The 19,771-nt window shown below is 43.5% G+C and overlaps 1 protein-coding gene and 1 long non-coding RNA gene across 4 annotated transcripts in view; one reads left to right on the top strand and one right to left on the bottom strand.

Moving 5' to 3' along the window:
• The window catches only part of LOC149454442 (uncharacterized), a 249,284-nt gene extending 237,941 nt beyond the window's left edge, over positions 1 to 11,343 (bottom strand). The window contains exon 1 of the long non-coding RNA XR_016314216.1: positions 11,010 to 11,343. This is a non-coding gene — a long non-coding RNA (uncharacterized LOC149454442). The remainder of the gene's footprint in view (positions 1 to 11,009) is intronic.
• Positions 1 to 18,660, top strand: part of SLC43A3 (solute carrier family 43 member 3) — a 416,880-nt gene extending 398,220 nt beyond the window's left edge. For 2 of the 3 annotated variants that reach the window (XM_089687586.1, XM_089687585.1), the window contains exons 12-14: positions 4,574 to 4,757; positions 14,958 to 15,081; positions 18,314 to 18,660. In XM_089687586.1, the coding sequence (XP_089543712.1) occupies positions 4,574 to 4,757; positions 14,958 to 15,081; positions 18,314 to 18,430 (425 nt within the window). In that variant the 3' untranslated portion in view covers positions 18,431 to 18,660. Of the gene's footprint in view, positions 1 to 4,573; positions 4,758 to 12,079; positions 13,992 to 14,957; positions 15,082 to 18,313 lie in introns of those variants that run through there. The other variant, XM_089687587.1, reaches the window with a different exon arrangement.
• Positions 18,661 to 19,771: the final 1,111 nt, after the last annotated feature.

Genomic DNA, 19,771 nt, shown 5'->3' with positions numbered 1-19,771 from the left:
GATCGGTTCCTAAGGTCTCTGCCTACTACTATTCAAAAGTGGGTCAGCCATGGAGACCCAGAAACTGCAGACAAGCTGGTGGATCTAGTGGAGAGATACTTGGCTACTGAGAACCTGACCTCCTCTTCCAGAGACTCACGGACTTTCCACCCTAAGACCAGACCATCCCCAGTGGCGGGTAAGATGACTACAAGGGGTGAGGGTGGAGAGAGTGAGAGGGTGGGAGTATTACCCAATGTCTGGCAAGAGCGGCCAGGAAGGCCAAGGCTGCAAGAAGCGGTGAAAAAAATTGTCTGTTACCGCTGCCGGCAAGAGGGACACATTGCAGCTAATTGCCCAGTGGTGGATGAGCCTATGCAGTGTGACTTTCTGAGCAATAGACGTCAGTCGCTGTTTGCGACAGTGGTATGCACGGCCAGCCCGGGCACTGAGAAACATTTGTGCAAAATGACTGTTAATGGAAATAATATTGTGGGGTTGCTGGATTCAGGTAGCCTGGTAACCTTGATAAGAGAGGAGATGGTCACTACAAAGGTCTCTGGGCATAAAAAGGTGGCGGTGATTTGTGTGCATGGGGACACTAGGGAGTATCCCGTGGCTACTGTGTTTTTTGAGACCCCCAAAGGTAACCTGTCTCATCAGGTAGGATTGGTACCTCATTTACCACATGATGCCATCGTGGGGAGGGATTTTCCAAAATTCTGGGAACTCTGGGATTGTTCTGACCCCCCCACTGTCTCCCCTGCAGACCAGGAAGGTGAATCCCAGAAAGCGTCTGAGTGTGGTGAGGTCTCTCCCAAGTTCCCCTTGTCGGTACTAGCTGGGGAGACCCAAGGAACTGAGGAGGAGCCCGCCTCCTCAGATGAAAATCTGCCGGTTGTGGAGTTCTCGGACTTAGAGGTGCATAGGGAAAATTTTGCAACCGAACAGCTGAAAGACCCCACACTGATAAAAGCCCGGGAAAATGTAGTAAAAGTAGATGGTCAACTAGTGAGTCCTGAGAAAACTGCTGCTTATCCATACTTCCTTGTGGAAAGGGACCTACTCTATCGAGTTGCTCAAGGGGCAGAAGAAACCATTGAGCAACTGGTGGTGCCCAGACCTTACAGGAAGTTGGTGTTGGAGTTGGCCCATGGACACATCCTTGGGGGTCATTTGGGGGCGGAGAAAACACGGGAAAGAGTACTGCAGCGGTTCTATTGGCCTGGGGTCATTAAGGAGGTGGAAAATTACTGTTCCTCTTGCCCTGTGTGTCAGAAGTCGGCCCCTATGCCCCATTTCCGTAGTCCACTGGTACCTCTTCCCATCATTGAGGTCCCCTTTGAAAGGATTGCCATGGATTTGGTAGGTCCGCTGGTGAAATCCGCTAGGGGGCATCAGTACCTATTGGTCATACTCGACTATGCCACCCGCTATCCAGAAGCAATTCCACTCCGAAATACCTCTGCCAAGACAATAGCTAAGGAGCTATTCCTCGTTTTCAGCCGAGTGGGTATTTCAAAGGAACTGCTGACGGATCAGGGAACCCCCTTTATGTCCCGGGTGATGAAAGAGCTGTGCAAACTGTTCAAGGTCAAACAGTTGCGCACCTCTGTGTATCATCCCCAAACTGACGGGTTGGTGGAAAGGTTCAACAAAACCCTGAAACAAATGCTAAGGAAGGTGGTAGATAAGGATGGAAAGGGTTGGGATTATTTAGTACCCTATTTGATGTTTGCCATCCGGGAGGTACCCCAGTCCTCCACAGGGTTTTCACCATTTGAGTTGCTCTATGGGAGACACCCAAGGGGGCTGTTAGATATCGCCAAGGAAACTTGGGAAAGTGAGAGTTCTCCCCACCGGAGTGTGATTGAGCACGTCGCCCAAATGCAAGATAGAATTGCCCAGGTCATGCCTATCGTAAAGGAACATTTGTCCCAAGCACAGTTAGCGCAGCAGAGGGTGTACAATCGGGGGCCCGGACCAGGTCATTTGCTGAAGGAGATAGAGTGCTAGTGCTAATCCCTACGGTTGAAAGCAAATTCCTGGCCAAATGGCATGGCCCCTACGAGGTGATTGAGAAAGTGAGTGAAGTGAATTACAGGGTCAGACAACCAGGAAGGCGGAAACCGGAGCAGATCTACCACATTATTCTGCTAAAGGCCTGGAGGGACAGGGAATCCCTAGTTGCTGAGGGTTTGTCACCAGCGCCATCTAACTGCTTGGTTCCGGAGGTTGGAATAGCAGTCACCTTGTCTACAGTTCAAAAACAGGAGGCTAAAGAGTTTGTGCTCCGCAACACAGATGTTTTTTCTGAGCTGCCGGGACAAACCTCGGGGGTGGAGCATGACATTATCACCCCACCGGGTGAAAGAGTAAAACTGAAACCCTATAGAATCCCAGAGGCTCGACGGGAGGCAATACGTGGGGAAGTACAGAGAATGCTAGATTTGGGGGTGATAGAGGAGTCCCAAAGTGACTGGTCCAGCCCCATAGTGTTGGTGCCCAAACCAGATGGGAGCTGGCGATTTTGTAACGACTTTCGACAGTTGAATAAAGTTACAAAATTTGACACCTACCCCATGCCAAGGATAGATGAACTAATCGACCGACTGGGAGCAGCCCGGTACATGACAACGCTAGACTTGACAAAAGGTTATTGGCAAATTCCCCTAGCTAAGTCGGCAAAGGAGAAGACTGCATTTGTAACCCCAGAAGGGTCATTCCAGTATAAAAGAATGCCGTTCGGGTTACAGAATGCACCGGCCACCTTTCAGCGAAAAATGGATCAGATTCTTCGTCCCCATCAGAAGTATGCTGCAGCGTACTTGGACGATGTGATTATCCATAGCGCAGACTGGGCCTCACATTTGCCAAAAGTTCAGGCTGTGCTAGACTCAATACGGAAAGCTGGGTTTACGGCCAACCCAAAGAAGTGTACGATTGGACAGGAGGAGGCCAGGTACCTGGGGTACACTATTGGGAGAGGGGTAATAAAACCTCAGATAAACAAAGTGGAAGCAATACAGAATTGGCCACGCCCAAATAACAAAAAGCAGGTACGGGCTTTTCTAGGAATTGCTGGCTACTATCGGCGATTCATTCCCCATTTTGCCTCTATGGCAGTACCCCTAACCAACCTGACAAAAGGGAAGGAGCCTGTCATGGTTAAGTGGTCCCCTGATGCTGAAGCAGCCTTCCAGTCTTTAAAAAGGGCCTTATGTAGCCAGCCAGTCCTATACTCCCCAGACTTCTCAAAAGACTTTGTGGTCCAGACGGATGCATCCAATGTTGGCTTAGGAGCAGTGCTGTCCCAGGTTTGGCAGGGGGAGGAGCACCCAGTAATCTATCTCAGCCGAAAGCTAAAGTCTCACGAGGAAAATTACGCCACGATTGAGAAGGAGTGTTTAGCGGTGAAGTGGGCCCTAGATTCCCTTCGGTACTATCTGCTGGGCAGACATTTTGACCTGATCACAGATCACGCTCCCTTGAAATGGATGGCTCAAAATAAGGAGACCAATAGAAGGGTAAATAGGTGGTTTCTGGCCCTACAGGAATTTACCTTCACGGTGAAGCATCGCCCTGGTGTTCAGATGGGAAATGTGGATGCTTTATCCCGGGTACATGCCTGCCTGGCTACTGGTGTTACAACCCCAAGGTTGAAACAAGAGGGGGGGTATGTGACAGTAGGCAGGTGAAATCACCTGGTTGCGTCCTGGATGGACGATATATTTGTCCAAGGTTCAGGCTTTATGGGGATTTGTACCACTAGAGGGAAGTGCTGAGTCCTTCAGCACTGAGGTAATGAGCCCAGCTGAAGGTAGTGGGCTCATTAAACACCTCTATAAAACCTCCCAGAGTGCTTAGGGAGTTGCTCCACCCTGGAACCAGATCTGTGCCTGAACTGTCTGGGGAGCTGACCTGTTACCTGTGTGCAGAGAGACCAAAGCCTGTGTGGCTAGCCTCCAAGTACTAGCAACTAGGTATAGCAGCAGGCTGTACCTAGTGGGTAGCTAGGGAGAAGCTGTTGTTGCAGTAAGTAGCCAAGTTGGCCAGGATTTATTTTGATGTTTCTTTTTGTTTATCATTTTTTTCTGTAAATATTGTAAATAAATTGCACCTGTTTGTTTTCACCTCCACTATTGTTGTGCTGTGCCTATTTTGTTTTGTGTTGTGCACCCATCCAGGGGGTCACACACACCCGCTGCCGAGCTAACCCTGTTACAATATATATATATATATATATTCTCCCAAAAGTACTCTTAATGTAAAGTTATATCTTATATAAATATCCTAACGAAGAAATATTACAGTTTAAACTTGTATGCTTAACATATATGAAATAGATTCTTAGACTCCTATTAGCCATCCCATAAGGAAACTCTAGTTCTACTAACAAAGATGGGGGAGAGCAAATCTAACCAATTCATGACAAATTACTACCACATGTTGCTAGAGTGTACAGAAAAAACAAGACATATATTCATATATGTCCTAACTCTGTATTTATATCTCTTATAACATAAAACATTTCAATTTACAAAAATGCAGTAACTCATCAACGTTGATGACTCTTTAAACTTTTATTTACTAGATGCAAGAAAGTTTGATGACCTCCATTCCTCCATCTTATCTCTGACTTTGACGTCTATCCAGTGCATACTGTTTTCACTGTGTGCTTCAATACCCTTTCTCCCTGCACTGTATCCAACTTTCATACTCCAAGTGTTGAACCGATCGTTTCTGTATGGAGGCAATGCAGCATTTATTTCTATTGCGTAAGCAAATATTTGAATATAAAATTATAATGTTTCAGTATTTTATTTAAAAATTTGGTAGCTCCGTTTCTGAAACAATCTACTTTAGTTCTGTGTAGATCTATTAATAAAGCAAAACTACAATGTAGATTGTAATTGTTTTTTAGATGCACCAGTGACAAGGTTGGTGTAAACAATCTTATTAAGGTGTTAATGCTATAAATCTCTATTGCTATATAGAGCTGCATATATACTTATACTTGTTTCTCATATTTTCTTATTAAATAGGCACTTACATTTGCTAAAAAAAAAATAAAGGTTCGAGCACACAAAACACGGTTTAGTAAAGTATGAATACAACGTATTCAAGATAAAGGAATGCTTGTCCAGCAATAGGATCCACTTCAGATACCACACACATCTTACAGCTCCCTAAAACCAACATCTGGAAACACCATCAATATATCTAAAAACAAAATACAAAGTACAGAGAGTGCACCAACATAGTGTAGCAAGTTACTTTAATACTCACAAATATAAAACATAAGCTCACTTATCATTGACCTAGAGGTGATTCTCAAATTCAGTTCTGGAACCCTCCTGCCTTGGCCAGTGGCAGAGGTTAGCATTGTAACAGGTTCAGAATATTGGGAATGGCACACTAGAGCCTGCTAAAACATCCACATTGCAGTGTCTAGCAGCCAAGAGGAGTTGGAGTTCCTCCCATTTCATATGTCAAAGCTTTACTGGCTTTCCAAGGTAATGCATTTCAAAGAAGGATCCCCTTTCTCAAGCCTAGGTTATTGAAGTGTCCTTGGTCCATTTTATACAGTCTGGGAGGGCAGTTGCAGAAGCAAAGAAATTCCACTAATTACTGCTGGAGACTGTCAGAAAGCCAGCATTGTTAGTTACTATAAGCGGAGCTGTTAATTTATTAATTGATGTCAGAATGTGGTGCCTATATTTATAAAGGGATCAAAGTTTTTACCGAATAACTTCAGACTGATTAGTTTAACTTCTAGAGTTGGGAAGATACTTTGAGAGTTTAATAAAAGACCACATAGAAGAGTTTTTGCTAGAAAATAATATTTTAGTCTGCACGGATTCATGAAAGACGAAAGGTGACCAAAGTTGTCAAAAAAATCTTATTTTATGAGCAGGTGAGCAAAAACGTAACTGTGGATGTAGGATTAGTGATGGGCCGAACACCCCCCTGTTCGGTTCATGGTCGAACATTCGAACCTACCGAAAATTTGACTGCGAACTTTGAACAGGGAAATTCACTAAGTGGTATCTTACCACATCTGACTATGCAGTAAGATACTGCACAACTACTAAAATACTGCATGAGTTATAATATTAAATCATGAGGTATTTTAGTAGTGAAGACATTCTTTAATGTTTCAGCTGTCAGTTTGAATCCCCGCTGACAGCTGAATGCAAAAGAAATTGCCGGCATTCCCGGCAATTAAAATCTATTTTTTAAACGGTGTGGGCTCCCTCCCCCCCATTCATACCAAGCCCTTCGGGTCTGGTATGGATTTTGAGGGGAACCCACATGGCAAAATTTAAAAATGGCGTGGGGGTCCCCCCTCAAAATCCATACCAGACCCTTATCTGAGCATGCAGCCTGGCAGGTCAGGAAAGGGGGGGGATGAGGCAGGCAACCCCCCTCCTGAACCATACCATGCCACATGCCCTCAACTTGGGGGGTGCTCTGGGGCAGGGGCGGCTCCCCCCCAAAGCACCTTGTCTCCATATTGATTAGGACAATGGCCTCTGCTCCAATACCATGGCCGGTGGTTGTGGAGGTCTGCCGGTGGGGGGCTTATCGGAATCTGGAAGCCCCCTTTAATAAGGAGGCCCCCAGATCCTGGCCCCTCCACCATGTGAATGAGTATAGGGTACATGGTACCACTACCCATTCACAAAAAAAAAGCGTAGTGTAAAAATGACAGGAGACAGTCTTTGTCAAGTCCTTTATTAAAAACAAAAATGTAAAAAATGTCCCCTGAAATGACAGCTGCGCCAGAATACTGTTTTGAGGTCACAAGGGGGCGGAGTCACCCTTCACCCCCTCGTGATGTCATCATGCACTGTGATTGGCCAAAGTAATGCACCTGACCTGTGGTCATTGCTTTGGCCAATCACAATGCACTATCAGGGCACAGTGCATTGTGGGGATTGGCGGGCGAACAGCCTACCAAACGCCCTTACCATTCATGTGTTCGTGGAACACACGAATAGCCCATGTTCAATTTGAACTTATGTTCAACTCAAACATGAAGCCCAACCTTATGTAGCATATATACTTGGATTTTGCCAAAGCGTTTGACACAGTTCCCCACACGTAAATTAAAGTCTTAGAAAATTCAGTTTGTAAATGAATAGAAAACTGGCTAAAAGACCGTACTCAGGGAGTAGTGATTAATGATTCATAATCTGAATAGTCTAAGGTTATTAGCAGTGTACCCCAAAGTACAGCGTTGGGACCCTTACTGTTTAACATATTTATAAATGATATAGGGTCTGGGATTAAAAGTGCCATTTCATTCTTTGTAGATGACATATGTGGTGAAATTACTGTACATCCTTACAGGATTTCTCCAACATAAAAGCCAAACTTAATGCACTATTTAATTGGATAACTGTGGAAAATTAGCTTTAATGTTGAATAATGTAAAGTTATGCACTTGGGGGCTAAAAATATACATGCATCATACATACTAGGGGGAGTACAACTGGGGGAATCAATGGTGGAAAAGGATCTGTGTGCTCTGGTATATCACAGACTTCAAAAAAGCATGCAATGCTAAACTGCAAGCAATGAAAATACTTTCTTGTATTAAAAGAAGTATAGACTCCAGAAGAAGAGACATAATTTTACCCCTGTACAAATCATTAGTAATACCTCATCTGGAATATGCAGTTCAGTTTTGGGCACAGCTCACAAAAAGGATATTGGGGAACTGGAGAAAGTACAGAGAAGGGCAACCAAACTGATAAGAGGCATGGAGGAGCTCAGCTATGAGGAAAGATTAGCTGAACCGGATTCATTCTCTCTTGAGAAGAGGGGATTAGGGGATAAATACGTAAGTGGTCAATATAGTGAGCTTGGTGTATAGTTATTTACTATCAGGTCATTACAGAGGACAAGGGGGCACTCTTTACATCTGGAGGGAAAAAGACTTATCATTCCCATACAGAAAGGCTTCTTCACAGTAAGACCTGTGAAAATGTGAAATAGACTCTCTCAAGAAATAGTACTGGCCAGCTTAATAGATGTTTTAGAAAAAGCTGGATGCATTCTTAAGTGCAGAAAATACTGTATAGCTGGATACTAATTTGTAGAGGTAATAATGCCAGGGGTAGCTGATCCAGGGAATATCCGATTGCCACCTGGGAGATCAAGAAAGAATTTTCCTCTGACTGGAGCTAATTGAAACATGCTTTATTGATTTTTTTTTGCCTTCCTCTAGATCAGCTGTGGGTATAGGATAGTATATAGGGAGGTATTTTATTTGTGTGTGTAATTAACTATGAAACTATGTAAATTACTTTAGTTTTATCATTGGCTCTTCATGTAAAGAAGGATAGCACATGGTATATCATGAGACATGTATAAAATACTCTAGAGTGTAAACAATAACTGAAAAATACCACAAATCCTTCTAACTGCATTCAGGTACAGATCAGCAAACTACTTTCAAGGGAATATTATGTTAATAGTGTAGCACAACCATCCATATTATGTATGCCATAAACCTAAATAAATAATCTGTGCTATGAATAATCAAAAGAACATAAATAGCAATAAAAGTCCAACATCCCAATAATCAAAAGAACAAAAATAGCTATACAAGTCCAACATCCCAAATGTGACTCCTGATGCCAGAAGAAGTGCATGTGTACTGTCTCATATTTTCTTCATAAACATCATTACAACACCCATGCTCTCCAACATGTGTTTATTCAATCTGCTCATCTTGCGTTTTGACCTCTTAATCACTCTGAGGTCAAATAAAGCTTAGATCACTTTTTGCCATGTACTCTATGTATTGTATGTATTGCATGTCCCCATTAAATTGCACCTTCATGCACCACTCTCTGATTGGCTCCCAACAAACGTATCCATAGGTAAGTATCACTGCAACAAGTACATGGAAAAGAAGGGACTGATAGTGTTAACATTTTATTAAAATACAGGATGAAAGATAAAAATACATGCACAAAAATATCAGCACATCCAAGCATTATACAGCACTTTGCACAAGTCTCAGACTAGACATTTTAATGTCCTCGTTACCCAGCAATCCTGACACTTGAGCGTGATGACATCATCTGTGTTAGGCTCCGCTTGTAAGCCTTACATCCAAACTTCCACAGCAGGTAACAGAGCCAATGAAAACATCATGTTAAATATCCTCCCCATTTGTTGTCATACAGACAGAGTAACCAATTCTCCCTAGCCACCAGAACTAACATCCTGAGGGGGCAGTAGACTGGTCCATGATTCCCGGAAGCAAGAAAGAAAAAGGCCACTAATGTAGACCACAAACTAAACTGACTGAAAATGATCATATGCATAAAAAATGTACTTCAAATTTTTTCAAAAGCCCCTGGAGGATCTGTTGCTAATGAAGCAAATTAGTTCAAAATAAATGTTGAGCCCTGAGGGCTATTGATTTGGCAGTCAAAAAATGAGGAGGCAGAGATTCCATCATATAATACAACGCATACTAAAGAAGGTGTCAGTATCTCCCTGTTAAGGACAATAGGAGTAAGAATTCAGCTTATCCTGGTGGACAGATTCTTAAGACGAATATTCAGGCAAGCTTTAAAGGCTCTAGAAATATTCAGAGATTGGATAACAGGAACTGGTCACACCAGGATAAACACAGATTTGGGATGGGACAGGACCACAGAGCTCATGGGTATTTTTCAGGAAAGAGATTTCCCCCTCAAAGGCAAGGAAGAAATAGGGGAAGACAGTATAACAATACTCCAAGAAGAAATGACCAGTGGAGAAGGATTAAGGTATCCCTGTATAATAGTTTTGCCCCTCCTGGAAAATAAAGTGGAAGGACATTATGAGGTGGATGCTACAGTAGTACAGAAGATGCCTCAATGCGGGAGGAACGAAGGAGCATCCATTGGAAACACATTTGGGGGAAGAAGGAGGAAGAAGGACAGGGAGAAAATCTTTAAAAGAAAAAAATTCAGTTAGGAGAGGGGATATATAATATAAGGAAAGTTCACCTTATAGAAGAAGAACTTAAGGTTTTTGACAGGAGGTTGAAGTTCACTCCTATCCAAAATATGAACAAATTCGATATTTATGTTAATATACAAACGTATGTGAGAGCTTTGAATGTGAAAAAAAAATATTTTCTGTCTAACCCTGTCAGGTGGGTGGGGGATAGTACTCCACATTACATAATAAATCAGTTTTTATTCCCCCAAAGAAGAACAATAAGCATATGGAAAGTTTTTAGAAATATGGTATTAGACGACATAGAGAATCTCAAAGTGAAAAAAGTGCAGAATTCATGGTGAATCAAAAAAGGAATAGAAGATTTTGAAAAGAAGGTAGATTTAATCATTCACCCAGGGGACAAAGGGTGGGATAGTGGTTATGACCAAGACCCAGGCCCAGGCTGAGACAAAAAATAAGCCTGGGAATTTTAGACTGGGCAGCCCCAAGCCTGGGGACCCTTTCCTTGGAGCCCGGTGGCTGAACACCACAGCTCAGTCTCAAGAATAGTAGTTCTGCCACTAGTGTCAGTAGGTTTTTATTTTTATTTGTTTTATTTTTTACAATTTTATATTTTATTAAGGGAGAGAAGAGAGAGAAAGAAAAAAGATAGAAAGAGAGAGAAAGAAAGGAAAGAAGGAAGGAAGGAAGGGGAGAGAGAAAACACAAGACTACTGGGGAGTGTGGGAAGGGCATATACAGGAGATGAGGGCGGGAGGAGGAGGGGCAGAATCAGCTTTCTCTCTCCTCTCCCATCTGTGGTACCTGGCATAACTGGCGGGTATGAGGGGGGCGGCCGCTGGAGGAGTATACAGGAGATGGACAGGAGGAGCGGCTGGGAGGCACATAGAGTGCATATAGAGATCAATGCATTTCCCTCCTGCCGCTGCTAAATGCCTGCTGGAGGGAGTGGAGGAGAAGCAGGCATTCAAGCTTTTTGTAAAGAAAAAGGAGAAGAGAGGCACCCTCCGAGTGCAGTATGCAGGAAAAATGTAATGAACCACAATGATAAAACTCACAATGTAAAGAAGTTAAAAAAAGTCCATCAGTAGACCGTTACTGTGTCCTGCAGGGGTCCATCCCATGGGGCGCTGGCTGCTTAAGATGGTGACAGGATCCCGGGCTGCTGGAGAGAGTAGAGGATCCCACAGTCTTGTAGTAAGTGTTAGGCAGAGTCCCAGGCTGCTGGAAGTGATAGGGAATCCAAGGCTCCATCGTCCGACCAGAACCACAAGTGTCTGTGACCAGCGTGAACCGCAACGGGGCGGACGTGACGTCACACAGGAAGAGATGCAATGAACTGAAGGGGGGACACAAGGCTACAAGGCTCGGAGCAAACTGCTCCTTCTACTGGCCTGGGAATGCAGTAGCTGACAGATTTTATTTATAGGCCTGAAGGCATCTGTGGGACTACAGAGCCCAGCGGACCAATTATTAAGCAAAAACAGTAAATACATAGGAAAATATATAAAAGGATAAAAGTACCTATATACTAGCACAAATATATAAACAATTAAATAGGTAAAAAAGGATGAATCACAAGGAAAAAAGGGGGAAGGGGAAAGAACAAAACAAGGGGAAAAAAAAAGTTCTAAATGACTACTAAGCCTAATGGACCATGTATGGAAAATAAGATAATTATATAGGATAAAAAGCGTATGTATGATATGTGTAGGGCTTCTAGAATATAAAGGGGCATGGGACCAAGTATACAATTATAGTAAAGTATGGATCTGTAGCTCTGCATTGAGACCCCCTATGGTGAGGGTGCCCAATGTGTAAATCCAAAAGGTCTCATGCTGACATAAATGTTTGAACTGTTCTGCCATAGGGAGAGCCCTGGGGATGGATTCAATGATCCAAACTGTCAGTGTGAGACTTTTTGGATTTACACATTGGGCACATTCACCCCAGGCTTTTTGCACAGCATTTTGGGATCACAGGTAGCATTGCGGTTATTCTGCCTGAGATACAAAACGCTTAGATGTGAACGGAGGATAATGCATTGTTGCATTTTGAACTTTCATTTGCCACATTTCTTTTCTTGAACAAATAGTACTGTAATCAAAAATGTTTTTTTTTTCAACAGGAGAATCTCCATCGCCTTCCTCCCATCTTTCCTCATTCCACACTCCACTAGTGTCTGACCTCTGTCTGACTGGTCTGCCCCATTTTATTGCAATTATCCCTCCCAAGGAAAAACCCTTGCAGTGGGGCCCCTGTATTGCAAGGCTTAAGTGCTCATGAAGTGTAGGAGACTGCTGAAAAGGAAGTATTACTCAGGTCTTTTTCTCCAAAAATAGGTGCATAAACTCAACTACACCCCACTTAACAAAGTAGCAGAGTTCGGGAGTGCCCTACATGCAGTGTGCGGGGTCCAGGAGTGCCCTACATGCAGGGTGCAGAGTTCAGTTCTGAGTTATGTATGGAGTGCAGGGTTTATGAGTTTACTGGACTCTACTTCACTAAGCTAAAGGGCACATGTCTCATTCAGTGATTTCCCTCTTTCATGGACTTCCTTGTAACTATGGCATTAAGCTGTTATGCCACCACATGCAGTGTGGCTGATTGTACCAAATTTTGTTTATCTGAATTGTACAGTAAAGCGTCATGCAAGATATGTACCAGTTTGCACACTGTCTGCATTATTCCTGATTATTAGGAACTTCCCCTGGAACTTGTATAAGCCATGGGATCCTGGTCAAGCCAGACCAGGTTCCCTTTAGGAGCTTCTAGAGAGGTAAGGGCCAGTAAGGGTCATTTGGGAAGCAGAATTTTGAAGGCACAATGGTAAAGACTCTGTTCAATTTTGGAGCATATACGTATTACACCTGTATTTAGGCTGTACCATGTAACATGCTCCAGCACCTTCTACCACATGCCCCACTGATGAGCGGCCAGCTCTCTACCAGAAAATCCATACAGAGGTATGGGCAAGAAAGCTAGAGTAAGTGTCTGCAGGAGCTTGACATTGCACCCGTGATCCACTGATCACTGGTGCAATATTTTGCAGGCTCGTGGGGGGAAAAAATTATTTTTCTGCAAAAATATGCCCATTTAATATTTTTTCTCCAAATGTGAACTTGTCCTTTAAAGGATTCAAATAGACAATTAGGGCACCATCCACTGCAGGGCTCCAGGGGGTTTAAAAATGCATATGTGCTGTCCCTCTATGCAACAGTTAAACATTGTAATAGCATAATTGTAAAAATGTAATTTAAAACATAGGGACCCATTTGTGCACTTTAGTTAGTACTTTAAGGTGGAACTAAACTCACCTAAACAACATTGTCTTACTTTGTCCCCTTCCATCCTCTACAAATGCTAAAAATGTTTATAGTTTATATTTTATACCATTTTTTTTTGTTGAATTTTACTTCACTCCTGGGTTTCTGGCCTAGGTCAGGCCCTGCTGCCTCCTGGAATTGCTATATCACAGCTTTCTCAGGAGGCAGTGTGTTAGAAAGCAGCAATTTTTGCACATGTTTGGCTCATGCACAAGCTACCAGCCTTTTTCCACACACACGGACCTGCTGGTGGTCTCAACCAGCTCCCACACGCCTGGAAAAGATCAGCGGTGCATCTGCACACATGCCATTTTTAAATCTATTTGTTATTTGTTTTGCATAGATAGAAAATACAAAGCGAGTTGTTTCCGTTACACAGTGTACAGCGGGGGTCGGCAAGCCATCGATCGCGGTCAACCGGTCAACTGCAAGGAGCCAACAGGTTGATCGTGACTGCGGTTCTACCTCCCACCAGCCTCAGCTGCTCTCATGTTAACTACAGAACAGAGAGCAGGAGGCATATTGTGCTGGATGGAGGGCGGGATCTGCTCAGTGATTGGTTGCTAGGCGGTCCTAGCAACCAATCACCAGCCTGGTATTAGGAACTCCGGCAGCTCCCGCTCCCACCTTCCACCCAGCACTGTGCTGTCTTCTGATCTCCACTGTGCTCGACACACTCTGGCAGCTACACAGTGCTGTGTGTGTGTAACAGATAAGACACTGTGGGGGGGGGGGGGAGGCAGAGGAGACACTGTTGGAGGTGGGACACAGGAGACACTGTGGGGGGGGGGAGAGGAGACACTGTTGGAGGGGGGAACAGAAGAAATTACAGTGGGGGGATTCTGATGAGAACAGGCCAGAGGACACTGCTTTGGGGGATGGGGAGGCGGAGGACACTGCTATGGGGCAGGGTAAAAGACGCTACACAGTGAGGGGGGTAATGTGAAGGGGGGGCAGAGGACATAGGTTTGGGGGTACAGGACACTACTGAAGGGGGAGGGGGACAGATGACACTTCAGTGGGAGGGGGTGATGTGAAGAGGGAAGAGGACACAGCATTGGGGGGTACAGAAAACTACTGTGGGGGGAGGGGAGCAGAGGACACTACAGTGGGGGTACAGGACACGATAGTGGGAGGTGATGTAAAGGGGGGCAGAGGACACTGCTGTGAGGGGGGTGATGTTTTTTTTTAAGGTTGCCACCTAAAAATCCCCCCTTCCCCAGAGATCTTTGCTTCATGTTGTCCAGGTAGACCTCAGACTCTGAAAGGTTGCCTGCCCCTGATGTACAGGAAGATATCAGACAATTTAAAGATAATGGATACATTTCTCGAAGGAGAGGTATCAAAACAGCATAGGAACATAAGGTAAAAATGTATCGTCAATAATTATAACTAACTGTAGATTTCAACTCTGGTATGTAAAATATGCCATTTTTTTAAATGATGGTGCTGAACAGGCAAGGGGGTGGGGGAATTGGGGTGTCATTTGGCAGCTGAGTTCTCTATTTACAAATTTTGACTGTATTGCCATTGTAAAGTATTACCATTTATTGCTGTACAATATCATACAACCATTGCATAAGACTGCTCAAGGCAACAATCATGTATTTTTATATGTTAGATGCTGGATATGATTTTACTGACATGCATTAATTGTGACTTTTTTTTTATCTGCTCTAGCTTTCCAGCCAAGCACTTTGGAAAACTCTTCGGACTTGTGATGTCACTTTCTGCTATTATAGCTCTTTTTCAGTATCCTGCATTTTACATCATACAAACCCATCTCCACGGTGACCCTTTTTATGTATGTAATCAGATTTTATGGCGAAAACATTGGGTAGTTGAGCAATATATTATTAAAAAGACAGATACAATGTTCACCCAAATATTGATATAGTGGGGCAAAAAAGTATTTAGTCAGCCACCAATTGTGCAAGTTCTCCCACTTAAAAAGATGAGAGAGGCCTGTAATTGGCATCATAGGTAGACCTCAACTATGAGAGACAAAATGAGAAAAAAAATCCAGACAATCACATTGACTGATTTGGAAATAATTTATTTGCAAATTATGGTGGAAAATAAGTATTTGGTCACCTACAAACAAGCAAGATTTCTGGCTCTCACAGACCTGTACCTTCTTCTTTAAGAGGCTCCTCTGTCCTGCACTCATTACCTGTATCAATTGCACCTGTTTGAACTTGTTATCAGTATAAAAGACACCTGTCCACAACCTCAAACAGTCACACTCCAAACTCCACTATGGTGAAGACCAAAGAGCTGTCGAAGGACACCAGAAACAAAATTGTAGACCTGCACCAGGCTGGGAAGACTGAATCTGCAATAGGCAAGCAGCTTGGTGTGAACAAATCAACTGTGGGAGCAATAATTAGAAAATGGAAGATATACAAGACCACTGATAATCTCCCTCGATCTGGGGCTCCACGCAAGATCTCACCCCGTGGGGTCAAAATGATCACATGAACGGTGAACAAAAATCTCAGGACCACACGGGGGGACCTAGTGAATGACCTGCAGAGAGCTGGGACCAACTTAACAAAGGCTACCATCAGTAACACACTACGCCGCCAAGGACTCAGATCCTGCAGTGCCAGACGTGTCCCCCTGCTTAAGCCAGTACATGTCTGGGCCCGTCTGAAGTTTGATAGAGAGCATTTGGATGATCCAGAAGAGGATTGGGAGAATGTCATATGGTCAGATGAAACCAAAATAGAACTGTTTGGTAGAAACACAACTCGTCGTGTTTGGAGGAGAGAGAATGCTGAGTTGTATCCAAAGAACACCATACCTACTGTGAAGCATGGGGGTGGCAACATCATGCTTTGGGGCTGTTTCTCCACAAAGGGACCAGAACGACTGATCCATGTACAGGACAGAATGAATGGGGCCATGTAACGTGAGATTTTGAGTGCAAACCTCCTTCCATCAGCAAGGGCATTGAAGATGAAACGTGGCTGGGTCTTCCAACATGACAATGATCTCAAACATACCGTCCGGGCAATGAAGGAGTGGCTTCGTAAAAAGCATTTCAAGGTCCTGGAGTGGCCTAGCCAGTCTCCATATCTCAACCCCATAGAAAATCTTTGGAGGGAGTTGAAAGTCCGGCCCAGCGACAGCCCCAAAACATCACTGCTCTAGAGGAGATCTGCATGGAGGAATGGGCCAACATACCAGCAACAGTGTGTGCCAACCTTGTGAAGACTTACAGGAAATGTTTGACCTCTGTCATTGCCAACAAAGGATATATAACAAAGTATTGATATGAACTTTTGATATTGACCAAATACTTATTTTCCACCATAATTTGCAAATAAATTCTTTCCAAATCAGCCAATGTGATTGTCTGGATTTTTTTTCTCATTTTGTCTCTCATTGTTGAGGTCTACCTATGATGCCAATTACAGGCCTCTCTCATCTTTTTAAGTGGGAGAACTTGCAAAATTGGTGGCTGACTTAATACTTTTTTGCCCCACTGTATAACACAAAATAAGACTTTAACTAGACCTTTATTATTGCCAAAAGCCAATTAAAAATGTAATTTATACAAAAACCCAGAAAATATGATAAAACCCAATATGTACCTAAGACAGAGCTCTACAAGTATACCAGACCATGGAATAATGTTTCTATCCACAGTAGATGATGTTTTAATTTCACTGCCACCCCTGCCAAGCTGTAACTGCATACTGTCTCTAAGCAGCAGTTTTGCCTAAGCCTCATTACATCTACCACCCCTGCCAAGCTGTAACTGCATACTGTCTCTAAGAAGCAGTTTTGCCTAAGCTTCATTACATCTGCAGCAGGTCATCAATGCTCATCCCTCATAGAACTACCTTCAAAGTTTCCAAACTGAAGGATGCCCAATTGTGAAGATAATGAGGTAGACTGACTAGTAGGAATGGATGAAGCTCCAAGAAATTACCAAAGAACTTCCATGGCAATTTTTTTGCATCTCTTTGGCAGAAAAAAGCACTAGTGAGTGGAAGGTACACAGAAGCCTGAATAGGCAAAGTACAAGTCCGTTTTAAAGAAACACTGCAGTAAAAAGCTGAAAATTAGACTCCCTTTTGCTGGTAACCCTTTGTCAGGGATCAGCCACAGGGATGGCCAGATCTACATAGCTACAATCAGAAAACTGAAACCCAGACTGTGTATGCTTTAAGTAAAATTTATTTACAGTGAAACAAAATCCATCCAAACACCACCAAACAGAATACATAGCAAACATAAAGATATAAGTGAACCATAACCCAATAACAAAATACCTAAGTGATAGAAAACCTAACTAGCAAACTAAAACTACAAAATATACAAAAGGGGAGCATGGATCAACAGGGTAAACTAGAAATGTAAAGAACAGTCAGGAAGGGGGAACCAAAACGGAAATCAGGAACAAGGGGAGCAGATACAAGGCAGCAGAGTACCAAGTACAGATACAAAGCAGAAGCAGGCTCAGGATAAGTTAGAAAGCATAATCTGGCTATCAAGCAAAACACTAAAGCACAGGGGAATAGTAGAAGAGGAAATAAATACCCTCCCAGAAGCCAACATCAGGTGGAAACTGATTACAGGGATCTCCTGGTTGTTGGGAGACACCCACTGGTGGACTCTGGAACTACAACATTCCAGTCTGGGAACCACAATGCCACCAGTAGGTGATCCACTTACTGACACCCTTTTACTTACCTGTTTTTAATACAGGAGAGATTTTCAAACAGTAAACTGTCTCACACATAAATCCTGACGTGTCAAATTATCATTACTAGTAGGTTTCTTAGTGCCACCAATCAGATTTAAACTTGCCTTGGGAGTTTGAATTACATTGGTTACACAGTAAGCAGTGTGAGAGGACATTATGCTACTAAGAGTGCCGAAAACAACTACTCCGCTTATCCCCTCTCTCAGAGCTATGAAATATGACTTTAGCTTAGGTGCAGTGTTTGCTGCATGACAGAAGTTCACTGATGGGTTTCAGTTGTTTGGAATTGCTTTTTAATCACTGTTATTTTTTTCAACAGGTCAACATTTTTTTAGCCATTCTGATGCTGGTGACATTTGCCCATCCAATTAATGTTTTTCGTGTTTGCAGAAAAGAAAGGAAAGTGAGAAAACCATCAGACTCACAAAATCACTAAACAGTATTTTGCAATAAGAACAAGATATTGTATAATTTCAAGCACTCAAAACTGGATAAAACATTATGCTTTATATGTGCATATATAAATCCACAGGTTTAAAGAGTACCTAAATCCAGGATTATCCGACAGCCATTACTCCATAATCATACTTCTTAGACCTTTTTGGTGTTTTTGAAACCGTTGACCTTCTGTTCCTCCTCAATAAAACTACACTCCCTTGGCCTCCATGACTCTGCTCTTTCCTGGTTCTCCTCTTCCCTGTCTCAGTGCACCTTCAATGTCACCTACAACACCATCTCCTGCACTCCTCTTTCTTTTTCTGTTAGGGTATCCCAAGCCTCTGTCCTTGGACCTCTTCTGTTCACCCTAAACACCTTTTCCCTGGTCCAGTTGATAACCTCCCACAGCTTCCAATACCACCACAACACCAATGACAACCAGATCTATACTATATTGCCCAAAGTATTGGGACGCCTGCCTTTACACACACATGAACTTTAATTGCATCCCAGTCTTAGTCCGTAGGGTTCAATATTGAGTTGGCCCACCCTTTGCAGCTATAACAGCTTCAACTCTCCTGGGAAGGCTGTCCACAAGGTTTAGAAGTGTGTCTATGGGAATGTTTGACCATTCTTCCAGAAACCAATTTGTTAGGTCAGGCACTGATGTCGGACAGAAAGGCCTGGCTCGCAGTCTCCGCTTTAATTCATCCCAAAGGTGTTCTGTTGGGTTGAGATCAGGACTCTGTGTTGGTTCCACTTTGTTATAATACCACTATATAATACCAACAGTTGAGCATGGAATATTTAGTAGCAAGGAAATTTCATGGATGGAATTATTGCACAGGTGGCAACCTATCGTGGTACCACGCTTGAATTCACTGAGCTTCTGAGAGCAACCCATTCTTTCACAAATTATTACACAGTATTTATATAGCGCCAAAGGGTATGCTCAGAGCTGTACAGTAGCAAGGGGGACAGAACATGAGGCGAGACAGTAACAATACACTACACGAGGGGTTTGAGGGCCCTGCTCTTTCGAGCTTACAATCTAGGAGGGAGGGGAAGGTGGTACAGGAGGAGATGGCTGTGGGGATGGAGTGGTGGGAGGAGTGGAGGAGGTTAGTTGTTAGGTGAAGTCGGGTGTTAGGTGAGGTTGGGGTAGGCTTCCCTGAAGAGGAGGGTTTTCAGGGTGCGCCTGAAGGTGAGGAGGGTAGGTGACAGTCTGATGGATTGGGGTAGGGAGTTCCAGAGGATGGGGGAAGTCCTGGAGAAGTCCTGCAATCGGGTGTGGGAGGAAGAGACCAGGGAGCTAGAGAGTAGGAGGTCCTGTGAGGAG

This window comes from Staurois parvus, unplaced genomic scaffold (assembly GCF_062004578.1).
Source record: "Staurois parvus isolate SC_StPar_1 unplaced genomic scaffold, SC_StPar_1.0 ptg000430l, whole genome shotgun sequence".
Lineage (NCBI taxonomy): Eukaryota > Metazoa > Chordata > Amphibia > Anura > Ranidae > Staurois > Staurois parvus.
This window is presented reverse-complemented; position numbering and strand designations above follow the sequence as displayed.